Below are 14,571 nucleotides of genomic sequence, written 5' to 3' on the forward strand. Positions count from 1 at the left end.
TAACTATTACCGTTAACCTCACTTCATGACAAGCTCTCAGTAACCTGTGACACACTTAATGGAACATATCTTATGAACTTATGCTTCTAATGAACCTTTCTCTTAGTGTTACTCATGATATCAAAAACTCAGTTTGATCAAATTAGGCAACAAAACATACATACAAACAGACCACTTTCTAACCCAACCTAATAAAATAAATTGCTTATTGAAACCCATGGAATTGGTAAGATACGCGCCTTCCCAAGCAAAGACGTCTCCATAAACAAGACGAATAACACTCGTCTACTTTTAAATAATATAATAATTAAGTTCATTTTCAACGCCTGTCACTCACTTTGTTAACCCCATAACAAATTAGGTTTGCGTAGGACGTTTTGTAAGTGTTTGAAGCAAATAAAAATTGTTAACAAAAGCCTTAAATTTGGTTAAATTTAAGAAATAATTGTGTTTAAATTAGTCTCGACCTCAAATTCTTATCTTTACAAAAATTATCTATAAATAAATTTGTCATAATTAATATAAATGGAAAAACTTCTTTGAATAGCTAATAATAAGATTAAAAATGCATAGAACTTTGGGCTTGTTCAAAGACAAGTTATTCCACTATCAAATCCATCTATTTCACAATAGAAAGGTCATGTATGGGTCAAGTGTGAAGGGGAGAAGAGGGGAAATAAGAGTGTGAGTGAGAGATCGGACATTATATTTTGGTTAAATTTATAAATATTCAATAAATTCGAATGCTTAAGGGAATGGATAGGGTTCCAGAATCTAGAGGTTTTACCCGATAGCAATAAAGCTAGGAACATTGCCGTGGTCCTAGCAGATTTTTGGAGAACTAAAAGGACTCCTAATTGGCCAGTACTGAGGATATGTAATTAGATGCCCAAGTTTCCAATAATTTCAAATTAAGTTTCAAGGAAAAGCAACTTTGGTATGACTAGAGGAGTTTTCGGCAGGATTTTTTGAAAGTGCAGTCGCTGTCACCATAAGCTTATAAGATATGTTCCATAAGTCTGACATTACCTATACTTCGTAATGCTAGAGACTTACAGCTCGAGCTAGTTCGAGAACGACAAGCCAGAATTGAAGCCCTACACTCGGTTAATTTTGCAGTCCATCTTCCTACTAAGCCTTTAACAGCGCCTCACCAGGCGTCGCTTTACCTCGAATCTATGACCTACGTCACTTCATGACAAGCTCCAGTTTGTAACCAGTGACAAACTTATGGAACATAACTTATGACCTTACGCTGTTACAAAGAATTCAGTTTGATGTTTTATGTAACTGCCTTACCCCTTGGAGGTCGATTAACAAAACAGCACCGCGAAAAGGTCTAGGGAACATGTTTAATGCATTATAATAAAAAGCACATTGCAGTTGTTCGTTCTTTGAACAATTTTGGCATATTCATAAAAAAGCCGTTTTTCTTCATCCCCCTGAAGTTTTAGTACAACAGAAGAACTCCTTGTATTATGTATGCATTATGTCATAGTATTGGCGCCTGGCCAATTGAAACTAATCAACTTAAAGGGGCGTAAAAACAGAAGTATATTAACCACGAAATAATTCAGACATTTCACTAATTCCTCCCAAAATACAAGCCCCTTTAAATATTTTAGAGCTACGTTAACGGCACTGTACTTGATTTTATAAAACAACAGAATATATACTGGGTGATTAAGGTTGTCATAAATTAAGGGGGATGTTCTTTGGGCAATTTTGAGTCGAAAATTATCCATGACATTTTGGCGTCCGAGTCACCGTTTTCGAATTAAGATTGAAGTATTTAAAATTATTATATAATATCAGGGAAAGATTTAATTTTAGAAGTAGGAATGGAGAGCAGAGTAATCTGGGCGCGCGTTAAAGTCCCGGACCCCCTTCCAGGGGACGGAGGGGTATGAAAGAAGAGGCGGGTCATAGCGACAGAGATAAAAAAGGAATTACGTATTTTTCGCCGTCCCCATCAGCAACGTCATCAAAACGTAGTTTAAGTGAGCCAATAAGATAATTTAAACTTTTCGTTAAGTGTTGGAGGGAGGGGCTCTATACTGGGCTATGAGTCGGACTGAAGTAAATACTAACCGTTCTCCATTCCTACTTCTAAAATTAAATCTATCCCTGATAATATATTTCGTTGTCTAGACAAATGTGATCTCGATAAAAGAGCTAAATTTTGATAAATTTGATTCTGAACTATAAGAAAACTTCGACTAAGTCAAAAATACAGGATAGGATATCATATCATAGGTTCAAAAATTTAGGATTTTATAGGACCGCTGTGCTCCCTGCTGTCAGTCGGGACTTTGAAACTTTATTTTCATGTACTTTTGGTTCGACTAACGGTTAGAAAGCGTCTTTACAACGTCAAAAATTTTCCAGTGGGCAGAAGCTGGAAAGGTTTCTCGTACAACAACTCTGACAGTGGCAGCAGAGCGTGTCATGGTCCAAGAGAGGGTTTTCATAAAATCCCTTTATGATAGTTTTACACCAAGCTAAAAGGGTAGCGTCATTCGGTAGTTGTATGGATATACAATAAACCCTTGAAAGATTGGCAGGTTAAGTAGGGTTTTAATGGAGGCAATGATGAAAGAGAATCGCTAGAAATGGATTTAAAGCGACGCGACGCGTCTCTGCTCCGCTCTGTTCTTTCTACCCCCCCCCCCCCAACGGAATCTTTTATTAAAGGGAGGAAGAAATGGCGCGACTCAAAATTGTATTATGTTTTGATTAAACCAGGGATAGATTTAATTTTAGAAGTAGGAATGGAGAACGGTTAGCCTTTACTTCAGTCCGACCCAGTATAGAGCCCCTCCCTCCAACACTTAGGGAAAATTTTAAATTATCTTATTGTCTCACTTAAACCATACGTTTTGATGACGTTGCTGACGGGGACGGCGAAAAATACGCAATTCCTTTTTACCTCTGTCGCTATGACCCGCCTCTTCTTTCATACCCCCCCCCCGTCCCGTGGAAGGAGGTCCGGGACTTTGACGCCCGCCCAATTTAACTCTGTTCTCCATTCCTACTTCTAAAATTAAATCTATCTCTGGATGATGTCAAGCAATTTCACTATAATTTAACCTGATTTTTCCGCTTTTTCACTTCAACTTCAAATTCAATTGAATGTCCTCCGATTTTCACCCGATCCCTCCTATACCGTACATATTTCACTGTAATTGTCCCTGTATTTTGAATATTATAATCCCTGATTTTCCTTATATTATGCTAATTCTCTATGATAACCTTCATATTTCTGATAAATTCTTTGACATTTCACTTTGCAAACCAAGATTAAAATAATCGGCTACCACAAACAGTAATTCAATCTCCCTTTAAAGAGATTAGCGCTTGTTGGCACGCTACAATCTTTTAACATGTGGTTACTTATTTTAGGGGTGAAACTGATTTGGGCGCCTTATGGGATGGATAGATACAGATTCTCTAAATACGGATGTATTAATTGGAACTCAATTTCGTCCCCATTACAAATAACAAATTCCTAGTACACGCCGGCAGCGCTCTGCAACTCCTAATCTTAACTCGTCAAGGGATGTACCATGAACGCTAGATCTCTAACGGGACCGGAAAACGCTCGCTTTCCACTGTATAAACCGAGTCCTCTCTATCATAGAATCGGGGCTGTGATTTTGGGAACACTCAAGGCCAAAGATCAATTCGATTATTACAAACACAGAAACCAACACACAGGAGCGAGGACGCCATTGGGGTATCATTCCTCTCGCCAAGAAGCTCCGCCAGAGGCAGTGCGAGTTGGCTAGTTTCCCGTGTGTAGTGAACTCTGGCTCCGTCTGGGGTTGCTTCTTGGCGAGAGGGAGGATACACCAATGGCGGCCTCGCCCCTGGGTGTTGGTTTCTCCGTTGGTAATAATCGAATTTGTCTATTCGGTCTTTTTTAGCCACATCGTAGTATACGATAGGCTCTTAGTTTGACCCGAGCCGTAGTAGCTGTAGTAGTAGTGGCCGGGGTTGTCGCATTCGTTACGTTATCGTTAGATTTTAGTTTAAAAGGAATTTGACAGTACCTCAACCCACCCATAGGGGTAACTGAGCTCGGTTAGAGATTTTATATTAATTAAAATTTTTCTTGGTCTCAGCCGGGAATCGAACCCGGGTCGCTCACATTCTACCACTGAGCCATAGACTTGATAGAAACCTCGAGTTTTTATCGTTTAGTTTTATCTCTAAAATGTCGGGGTGATGTGGGGTGGGGTACCTCTTAATCTGTGGGGTCGGATACTTTTGAATTTTTATCTGTGGGGTCGGACACTTCTGAATTTGTATGTTTGGGGTTTTTATATTTATTTTCTTTTTATTTATGTGCTAATTAAATAGATAACGATGTGACTACTATTAAGGCCCTTGGGCCATCTTGTTTTGATTCTTCATAAACCTATTGGAAAAAATGTAAACGGTCTTGGCCCTACCCGTTTATTTTTTTCATTCATTCTTTTTACAAAGCAAATGTGCTATAGAGAAAAATCTACCCCCGTTTACCAGTCCCATTAGAGATCTAGGGTTCATGGATGTATGTACAGTAGAAGCTTGCTTATTACGCAATTTATCGCGCCTTCTACCCCCCTCCCCCCTACATGTTATTTCTATTTTTATTATTATCTCAGAAGGAAGCGAATGAGCGAGCGAAAGTCGAGAGGAGAAATAAATAAAAGTTTCAAATTGGTGCCGCGACAGCTTTGCCTAGAATTATACAATTTAGCCAGGAAGACTTATTACACCAAAGGGGTGTTAATTTCTCTATGCCTTGTAAACGTAATTTTTCTTAACTGTATGTAAACGTAATAAAAAATTAAGATAACAGTCTGCCTGTATAATATATGAGGGAATGAAAGGGGTAAAGAAATTTCAATTATATTGTCCTTAACATCTATTAGCCTTTCTCTATTTTGTATTATGCAACATTCAGAATTAAAATAAAAAGATAGTGAATATTATTATCACATTTCTTGGTAAGGGTATTTGTATATTAAGGTTTTAGAATAATAATTAAATCTAATTTAAATATAACGAAGTTAAACGTTCCCATCCCATCTTTATGATAGTAGAGCCATGTTTGTTTATAATATTTTGTTTTGAAGTTACAGAAATATTTGAAACCGATAATTTAAAGATTCAAATTTTGGTAAAAAATAATTTGCAGTTCGTAAATTTTTAAGTTGTACTCAAAAGGTTCTGAGAGCCAAAATATTACCACCCTTTGTACAGTAGCGTATCTTTACTTGATGACTTAATTTTGTTAACAAACATTGCGCACAAACAAATATTTATTTGGAAAAACTTCCAAGAAAGCTGCCAACTTTAAATAAGCGAGTTCTTAATTAGTATGAAAGTTGTTTGGCATTAAGATTAGGTCATTAGCATAAACTTCCAAGTAACGTGAAAAAACCTCTAGTCTGATATTGCCAAGTACACTTTTTAAAACTCTCCAAAATTAAATAACTACTCCGATAAAAATATTTAAAAAAAAAACAATGAACTTTCTAACAATAAGGCGAGGGGCTAATCACTAAGCATAACTAAATGAATTACGTGTCATCTTTAAAAGCCCTACACTTGACTTGACAATGCTAGAATGATTACAGGTACCTACTAATCAAGGTATGAACAAGGATTCAAGAGTGATTAGCCCCTCGAACTAAATCCTCAAGAAGTTCGCTTTATCATTTAATGTTAGAGATACCCCAAAATATATGCGTGGAAATGATTGTGCACTTACCTTCGAGTGTTTGATAAAATGAATTCGTCAGGTTACGGTAAGCTTCGTTAAGATGCGGGGCATAGTGAATTGACAGTCGCAGCATAAGATAATGATGTAGAACCCTGCAAAATAGATTAATTTATCTTGAATAAGCGGTTTAGATTAATGTATGTATACATATATGTATACGTGTGTCCTTTGTATTCCAAAAAAATGTAGCTTAACCAAGAAGCGATATCTAGTTTACTAGGGAGAAGTTGTAAGTTGCCTAAGTATTCGCGCGCTATAGTTCCAGTCCCACTTTCAAAATACAAGGGGGGACGTAAAAGGAGGCAGGGATATTTCGCCTCTCCTCAGTCGGAAAATACTTAATTTTCGTCATTCGTGTCACGCTGACGTGAGTTTTCAAGAACCAATGGGATGCTGGTTGTAAATTTAGAGGCGGGGATTAACTCCGGACCTACGTTTGCTAGAAATGTGGCGAATTTATAACTTCTCCCTAGTAAACTAGATATCGCTTCTTGGCTTAACTATGCCTATATAAGACTTAAAAACGTGGTTACTAAGCTGTTTCGTAGTCGAAGATCTAAAAATAGGTTCGAAATGATTGAAAGGGAATTAACTTAGCAACACGGATACACAATATCCTGATTAGATTGGAGTTAATTTATCAATGAACGGAGAAGCTGTAAAACTTCTAAGAAAGAAGTACGAATAAATAGTTAACGTTTTTACAGTGTAGCGTAGCTATTAGAGGGTGTTTCTGATAAGTCTCGCCTTAAGGGGAATGTTCATTGGGAAATCGATTTTGAGTCGAAAATGTAACTTCTATCATGTCCATTTTGCCACAAGAGACACTGTTTTCGAGTTATTATTGGAGTGTTTTAGGCATGCCCCTTACTTAAATTAGAAATCATTGTCCAAATCAGTTTCTTAATCAAATTTATGGGGTCATGCCTAAAATACTTTGACCAATCTTAACTCGAAAACAGTCTCCTTTAGGTCAAACAAAATGGAGATAGAAGTTACATTTTCGACTCAAAATCGATTTCCCAAAGAACATCCCCCTTCATTTATGCCAGACTTATGCAAATAACTATGTTAAATAATTGCATCCCGTTCTTCGTTAACTTTCCCTGAACATCTTCAATGAAAATAAAAATTTGCTAGTCTTAATAGGTTGACAACCCAGCCAGAAGAACCCGGGTAGTTTGACCTGGTTTTTTATAGAAAAAAAAAATAGCAAAAAAAAAAAAATAAATAAACTCATATTGGACATAATTTTCACAGATGAAACGACGCGTATAGTGAAAAGGAAAGCGTATGCAACCATAGACGCGACAAACGCGAGTCGAATTCCATAATTTATAGCTCTATTGTTTTCTTTCAAGGCGCGGATTTTGCGCTGTTGGATGCATGCTCGCGAGTCGCTTCATCAATTCAAATATGATAAAAAAAACAAAGTAAGAGAAAGGGTTTAAATATTCCGTTTCGTTTTGGCTGAAATATCACGACCACACGTCGACAAGTGAATAAATATTCACTCTTTTTCTAAACGTTTATGACCTCGATCTCTATTCGCCCTCTTCCCAAAATACGTGAAGTCTAGGCACGTATGTTTTCATTAAGTCTGTAGAAGAGTTCATTCACGTTACTAAGAAACTATGATTCTAAAACCCATCCTTGATTACTTTGTGACACGTATTGGTAGCACCGAAGCACAGTGGGCGGTTCTAACAGAAGTATATTATACTTCTCTTCGAGAGAAGTGTACCTCAATACGGGGTAATTGTAACATGATTCTTTCCAACATTTGGAGCAAGGTTACTATTAAACCGAATCACATTCGCGATAAATAGTTCCCTCATCATTACTCTATTAGCGCTTAACTATTTGCCAAGGCGCATGCACGTGCTTGTGCGTTTTTGTCCCACGTCAAGACAATCAAGGTTTGTGCCTGGTTGATTGCTGACTGGGGATTTAGTACCAAACAGTTATAGAATTAACCCTAGCACGGTGCGATGCCCATCTGAAGTTTCATGAGCAGGAGAGTAAACAAAAAAGGTGGGCCAGGGAAGAATGATGTTACGTAACTAAAGTATTAAGAGGATACAGAGTGTCATCCTTCTTCTATTATCTCCTTCTGGTTCTATGGACGATTTTGAGTCGAAAATGTTCTATGACCAATCATTTCAACAAATAAAACTTTACTATTAAACTGCCAGAGACCGTTCATTACATTTTATCAGTGACATAACCAAATTTAACAAAACGATAGTACTAGAGGCTAAAGCTATAAGTTCTTATATTCTTAGTAACGTGAATGAATTCTTTGTCTGTTAAATGATTTTTGATTTTACCAGTAATTTGCATAATAGATGGAAACTAGAATATCAATTTGGTTCTGTAGAGGGAAGTTTGAAAAAGAAATCAACTTACACGTTATTGCTGGAAGTTATAACATCTGATAGTTTTTGGAAGTAGGTTTCATCAAAAACGGCAATATCCGAGTACGATTGGATATTGGCTGATGGGTAAAGTCCTTGAATAATGCTCAACCACGGCATCTGATATTTAACAAAAATTAAAGGCATAAATTAAATAGATAGTAGCGTTTAATCATGACAGTCCTTAGGATTTTGTAATTTAAATAAATTAAACTTAAGCCTAAGGTTAGTTTAGCTATTTTAAAATTGAAATTATTTGGAAACTGAAAAACAAATTAGGCACACAGCCCGGGCGATGACGTCGCATCTGTCAGATAGATCTTTAACTCGAAACTGGTTTCACCTTGAACTAGTAATAGAAGCGCGAGTTACCTTCTATTATTAGTCCAATTAATACGGCAATTACCGCACCATCAAGTGAGACAACTTACAGAGTCTAACAGTGGGATCACCCAAATATGACAACATAGTTAATGGTGTTCGCAATGAGAGCTTTGTTTTCGGTAGTATCACAGTTTGTGGACAACATTAACTATATTTCGCCTTCCATAGTACAACTAACTGATGGTAAAGTGGAGTTTACAAACAGATTGAGTTTGATTATATTGCATTTGAAGCTAAAGAACCAATGGATGTCGAGATCACGTACCCAAACAAAACAGGTGGTTCCAAAAATTAAAAGGGGGTAGAATCAGGGCCGTCGAGAGAGTTTGAGGGCCCCGGGGGGAAAATGACAAAAGCAAGGGCCCCTATCAAGACACCCTACAGGTGCCCCCACCCCTAGAAGGTATGGGCCCCTGGAAAACTGACGGCCCTGGGTAGAACCGAAGTACAATGGGCTCTATGTCCGATTCTGGGTCATCGTTTACAAGTCATGATTGGAGTATTTTACCGATGATCCCTTAAATTTAATTAGGGCAATGTTAATATGAAGGGGTCATTGATAAAACACTCTGGAACAACTATAACTTGTAAACGGTGGCGGTTGGCCCTTATGGCAAAATATCACGTAAGTTAAATTTTCGACTCCAAGTCGCTAATAGACCCCGCAGTACAGTACTTGGGTCCATAACTTTTAGGAACACCCTAGCTGTATTTCCAATTTAATTAACAAATGAAGTTGCACAAACGCAAGGGGTTCACTGGCCCTTTACATAAAAATGTATCAACAAAATGTTTAGCTTATCTTTCTCTAATTTGCAAAGCGCTCTTAACTTGAACAAGAAAATTATAAGTCTAGGGACAATTAATTTTTTTCTATGTCCATGAAAAAACCCAATAAAGAAAAAATGTTCAAACTTACTTTTGAGGACAAGTCACTTAAATCTTGTACGGTCATTTTTCGATAATATTTTTGGGGTTGTCTATACGCTTCCGGGTCGGGGCTAATCTCAGCCAGTTTTTTCTCAAATTCAACCATCAGGTGAGAAAATTCTCGAGCTTGAGTAGGATCAGCCCCTAGTAAACGGGCCAACGAATCCAAAAATGTTCTCAGGAGTTCGGGATACTATAGCAAAACAATTTAAGAAACAGATTTTTATTTATTTTTTTTGCTTCAAAAAACCTGTACGATATTGATATTTTTATGGAAGATAATATTATAGAGAATTTCGACTCACTTTGTTGTCGGGGTCTAGACTGTAAAAATGTTTGCCAGGTAGTGTCAAACCGGCTGGTTCAATCTAAAGAAATTGAAATAGAAAAAGTTGTTTTCTTGAGAAAACTTGTAAAAACAAATTTATCTGTGCGTTTTATTTTTGGGCGTTGTTGGCGACATGTTATTATATTATAAGTTTGTAAAAACACGGAGGTACTTATGAAAGGGTTTTTATTCCGAGAAATTCATATATTCTAAGATTGGGTTCTAAGGGAAGGTTGGGTACCTGTTGTGGAGAGAGACACAGCACGACAGGTACACCACAATTTGCGAAAAGTTTATAAGACCGTCAACAATTATGGAATGAGGGTCTTATTATGTCTCGTATTATTTCTACCACTAGGAATACATACATCTAATAGGAATCATTGCGCTCTCATATATCCCACGTTGATTTGCACGCGGGTTATGTGGGCCGGACTAGAGTACTAAATCACACCTCATAATTCTGACGCCTTTCTAACTGTGATTTCATTACTTCGTAGCAACGAGAAGTCGGGCTCGCGCCAAAGGTGCAACACGCAGCGAGATAGATTATTCGCGAGGTAAAATTATTCACACGTAATTATTAGTCTAGCTAGCTCTTCCCACAAAAACCGTCTAGATACATCGAGATAATGGCTATGCACTATGATTCCAATTAGTAGTATGCATTCCTGCTACCACCCATTCAACAAAACCTCTACAGAAGCGGACTACGTTAATTTACGTTCATTTTTAGGCATCGAGTACTATGCTTACAATTCAAATACTTTGAAGTGTTCCAAGCTCAAACTAATTACATACCTTAACGATATTTTGAAGTCTATCCGTATCATCTGGTCCGACGGAAACTTTAAAAAAAGGCGTGGCTCCATATTGCACGTGAAGATTCTTGAGGACTTCGTTCTTATCCCAATGATGAGGAGACCAATTCTTCAAGATACTCCATCCTTTAACTTGATTGATGTATCTCTTCAACTCCTTGTCCGACCAACTGTCGATCTCATCAACTTTGACGCACGCCATGTAAAACCTACTGATCTTAGCCTCGGCACTACGCACATCAGCGTAGGGTGAAATCAGGTCAACTTGATGACGCAATTTAAAGCGGATTTTTTCTTTAACTTGATCGACGATAGACAGTGAACCTACGTTTATCAAAATAAGGAAACAGGAGCGGTAAATATGAGTTATGGAAGTGGGCAAAGTTCAAAGCTAGGTTAGTGTCTGGGAATATTTGGGTACATCTGCTCTAGAAAGGTATTGGCATAAATTGGTAATCTAATATTAAGTTTCTTTGTCTGAATGGAATCTATAGGAAACTAGTCTTTTCTTAAGCTGTTGCCTATAATCCGTCTCATCCCAACCTACAAAGGTTCATACGATGTTCCATAAGTTTGTCACTGGTTACAAACAAGAGCTTGTCACTAAGTGACGTAGGTCATAGATTCTCGTAAAGCAACGCCTTGTGAGGCGCTGTCAAAAGACTAGTAATACAGACTAAATATGAAGATTTACTGCAAAATGAACCTAGTGCAGTCAATTCTCGCTTGTCGTTCTCGAACTATCTCCAGCTGAAAGTCTTTAGCATTACGAAGTATATGAAGTGTCATACTTATGCAACATATCTTATAAATTTATGGTTATGTGAGACACTACCGCGGCGCCTTTAGTGTACTCATAGACACCATTCCACCAAAGTCCTTTTGTTTGACCCCTATATGTAACGTCTTTTTACCCAGATACTATCAATGTTGTGTCTTAGGACAACTAGGTGGTCAAACACCAGAACCAATTTTACCCCTACTTTGAAAATATCTAGGCCTATTGCTTTGAGTTTTTGTCAACTGTTATACACCTCGAAATAGTCTATAGTAATAAATACCCGAGGTCTATAACCTCTGAGAGTCTTGAAAAGCAACAAAATTAACATTGAAAATCCGGTTTTTTCTATGAAACCTTTGGTGTTTTCCAAGACAATGAAAGATTATTGAAGTGTATATTATGGAAAAAGGAGGAAAAATATGTATGTAAAGGTTGCCTTGGTCGTTACTTCGTTAAGTAGTTACTGGAAAGCACTAAGGGGTGGAGGAGGAATATTTAGGTCTATTGACTGTTGGTGGGCGCATCCCGTCGCGTGTTTACGCGCTTTACGGAGCTCCCATTTTTCCTTCATCATCAATTTAAAGATTATGAAATTTTATATAAAGTTTTTCGCCGCCAAAAGCCAATAGCCAACCAGTTTTTATTTTTGGAATGAAAATGGTTTTCAAAGAGAATGTACAGTTTCAGATAGTCTTTTCCAGGGATTACTTATTTCGTTCAGTCTTACCATGGATATGTATACATAGTTTACAGGCACACAAGGAGACCAGGCAACTTAGAGCGTAAAATCGTCTGCTATTGTTGCCTGGTCTCCTTGTGCAAAAGGTATAAATCCTCCTTGTGTGTAAACTATGTATAAATACTAGCATAAGTTCATACGATATGTTCCATAAGCTTGTCACTGGTTACAAACTGGAGTTTGTCATGAAGTGATTGAAGTAGGTCATAGATTCGAGGTAAAGCGACGCCTGGTGAGGCGCTGTCAAAGACTTAGTACAGACTAAGTAGGGAGATGGAAGTCCTGCAAAATTAACCACCGAGTGTAGGACTTCAATTCTCGCTTCCGTCGTTCTCGAACTAGCTCCCAGTAAGTCTCCAGCATTACGAAGTATAGTGGGCGTCATACTTATGGAACATATCTTATAAACTTATGATACTAGGCCTACAAAATGGCGGTAGAAGTTACATTTTCGATTTCCCAAAGAACATTCCCCTTAATTTATGGTATGCAGACTTATCAGAAACACCCTGTACATATTTAAATTTATTTGAAAAGAATCGTATCGGGTTATTTTTAAAAAGAATTTCTATACTACCACTATGGACTTTGCCAAAACAAGTTCACGTAGTAATGACAGTTTCATATTTCATTATATTAAAAGCTATGGGAAAATGACATTGATTGCCACTACTATACTCAGACTAGTTTCAAAGTTTCAGACAAAAATAAAACACGAGATATAAATTTTAGGAAATATAAAAAAACTAATCTCATAGCTATCGAGAATTCATAAACTAAATAAAAACTGGGAACTAAACAGGTTTTGGCGCTCAGACTCGATCCAGGGTCGGAATGTAGTCATCCCAGGTAAGTAATATTTAAATGGAATTGCGTCACTCCCGCCCCTCTCAAGCCGCCGGTAACCAGTAATCAGAATTAAAAAAATACACATAGTTTTCAGACTAGGAGAGTTGATACCATTTACACCATCCAGGAAACCAGGCAACTTATTACTGCACTTCGCCCGCCAAGTATACTAGCCTTCTGGAGTAAATGGTATCAATTCTCGTAGTCTGAAAACTATTCATATATTTGGTAAAGGAAAAATTCAGGTAACATAACATTATACCTTAAAAGATCGGCCTTTTCCTGAATATAAAATGAAATAAATATAAGAAAATAAATGATCTCTTATTATTACAAAATAATTAGTACGTTTAATTGGTCTTAAAAACGGTGACTGCTATGTCACTGCTGAGCCATCCGCCATTGGTTTAGCGTCAGCTATATCGAACCTCTTACCCTTACCCCTCTCAGCCCTGTGAGAATTCAACCAATCCCGTAGGGGAAAGAGGTTCTGGATAGCAGACGCCACTAAGTCAATGGCGCAGTAGCCATTGATTATTTTTAAGACTAATTAAATGTACTAATTATTTTGTAATAAGAGATGATTTATTTATTTTAATATTCAATTCTTTTTATAGGTAGAAAATGGCAGTTTTTAGCCACATTGAAGTATACGGTGATGCTATTAGATTAACCCGAGCCGTAGCAGTAGTTGTGGCCGGAGTTTTTTTAAGGTGTAATGTTATGTTACCTGAACTTTTACATCAAATAAAAATCAATTTCCTACCTCTATTATCCGGTAAAGGATGCCGATGTAACCATCCGCCGCACGCAAACTCGTAAAAATTATCGCAAGGATCGAAAGAATTATTTAACTTGGAGGCAACGTGGGCGGCTGATCTCAAACAACCAGGGGTGGTACAATAGTTCCTGGCGTCCGAAGTGGTCATTCGACCCATTTGAATGGACAACGCGATAATAATTATGAAGAAAATGAATAACAAAATGCACAAGAGTAAAATAGCCAAGCCAGTCTTATTAGCGCTCCACGTTTTGGCTCTTAAACTCAAATTGGCCAATCTCGATTTGTCCTCTTTGGGTCGCGAAGTACCATTTTCATTTTGGTCACCTTTTTCCAAACACTTCTCTTTTTCGCGAAATTCCGAATCGGCTTTTTCTTCGTCCGCGACGTTGTAAGCGTTGTCCTTCATTTTGTTGTTGATATTAGATGGCATGAATAATTAAAATTAATTATTTATTTATTAAACTTCGCGCATTCACTTCTCTTTATTTGATTTTGATTTTGTTGTTTTTAATATTTTTTTTTCAGCGAAAGATGATATGATATCTAAATGCGATGTACTCAATCCGTTGACACGATTCGCGTATTTCACATGATAAGAGATGATAAAGATAATATTATTTATCCTAGAGATTGTGGCTCGCTTCGTCTCTCCACTCTTTCGTGGACCAAAAATATTTCCGAGAATCGCTCCCAAAAAATCTCTGCAAAACAAAATGATCATTAATTATTTTTCGTCGGGTCGGGGTTTTATTCGAACTTGAACGT

At 37.4% G+C, this 14,571-nt stretch overlaps 1 protein-coding gene across 6 annotated transcripts in view; it reads right to left on the reverse strand.

The window, feature by feature from the left end:
• The window catches only part of LOC149702858 (endothelin-converting enzyme homolog), a 40,921-nt gene that overhangs the window by 5,555 nt on the left and 20,795 nt on the right, over positions 1–14,571 (reverse strand). For all 6 annotated transcript variants that reach the window (XR_016381873.1, XR_016381872.1, XM_089866763.1 and 3 more), the window contains exons 2-7: positions 13,789–14,507; positions 10,634–10,977; positions 9,810–9,872; positions 9,494–9,697; positions 8,183–8,310; positions 5,762–5,865 (exon numbers count right to left, since the gene is read on the reverse strand). Coding sequence is in view for 4 of the 6 variants with exons in the window: in XM_089866763.1 (XP_089722889.1) it covers positions 5,762–5,865; positions 8,183–8,310; positions 9,494–9,697; positions 9,810–9,872; positions 10,634–10,977; positions 13,789–14,236 (1,291 nt within the window). In the remaining 2 variants the exon portion in view is untranslated. The remainder of the gene's footprint in view (positions 1–5,761; positions 5,866–8,182; positions 8,311–9,493; positions 9,698–9,809; positions 9,873–10,633; positions 10,978–13,788; positions 14,508–14,571) is intronic.

The sequence above is a fragment of the Phalangium opilio genome, unplaced genomic scaffold, assembly GCF_054372755.1.
Source record: "Phalangium opilio isolate 3A_F unplaced genomic scaffold, DU_Popi_V2 ptg000017l_1, whole genome shotgun sequence".
Lineage (NCBI taxonomy): Eukaryota > Metazoa > Arthropoda > Arachnida > Opiliones > Phalangiidae > Phalangium > Phalangium opilio.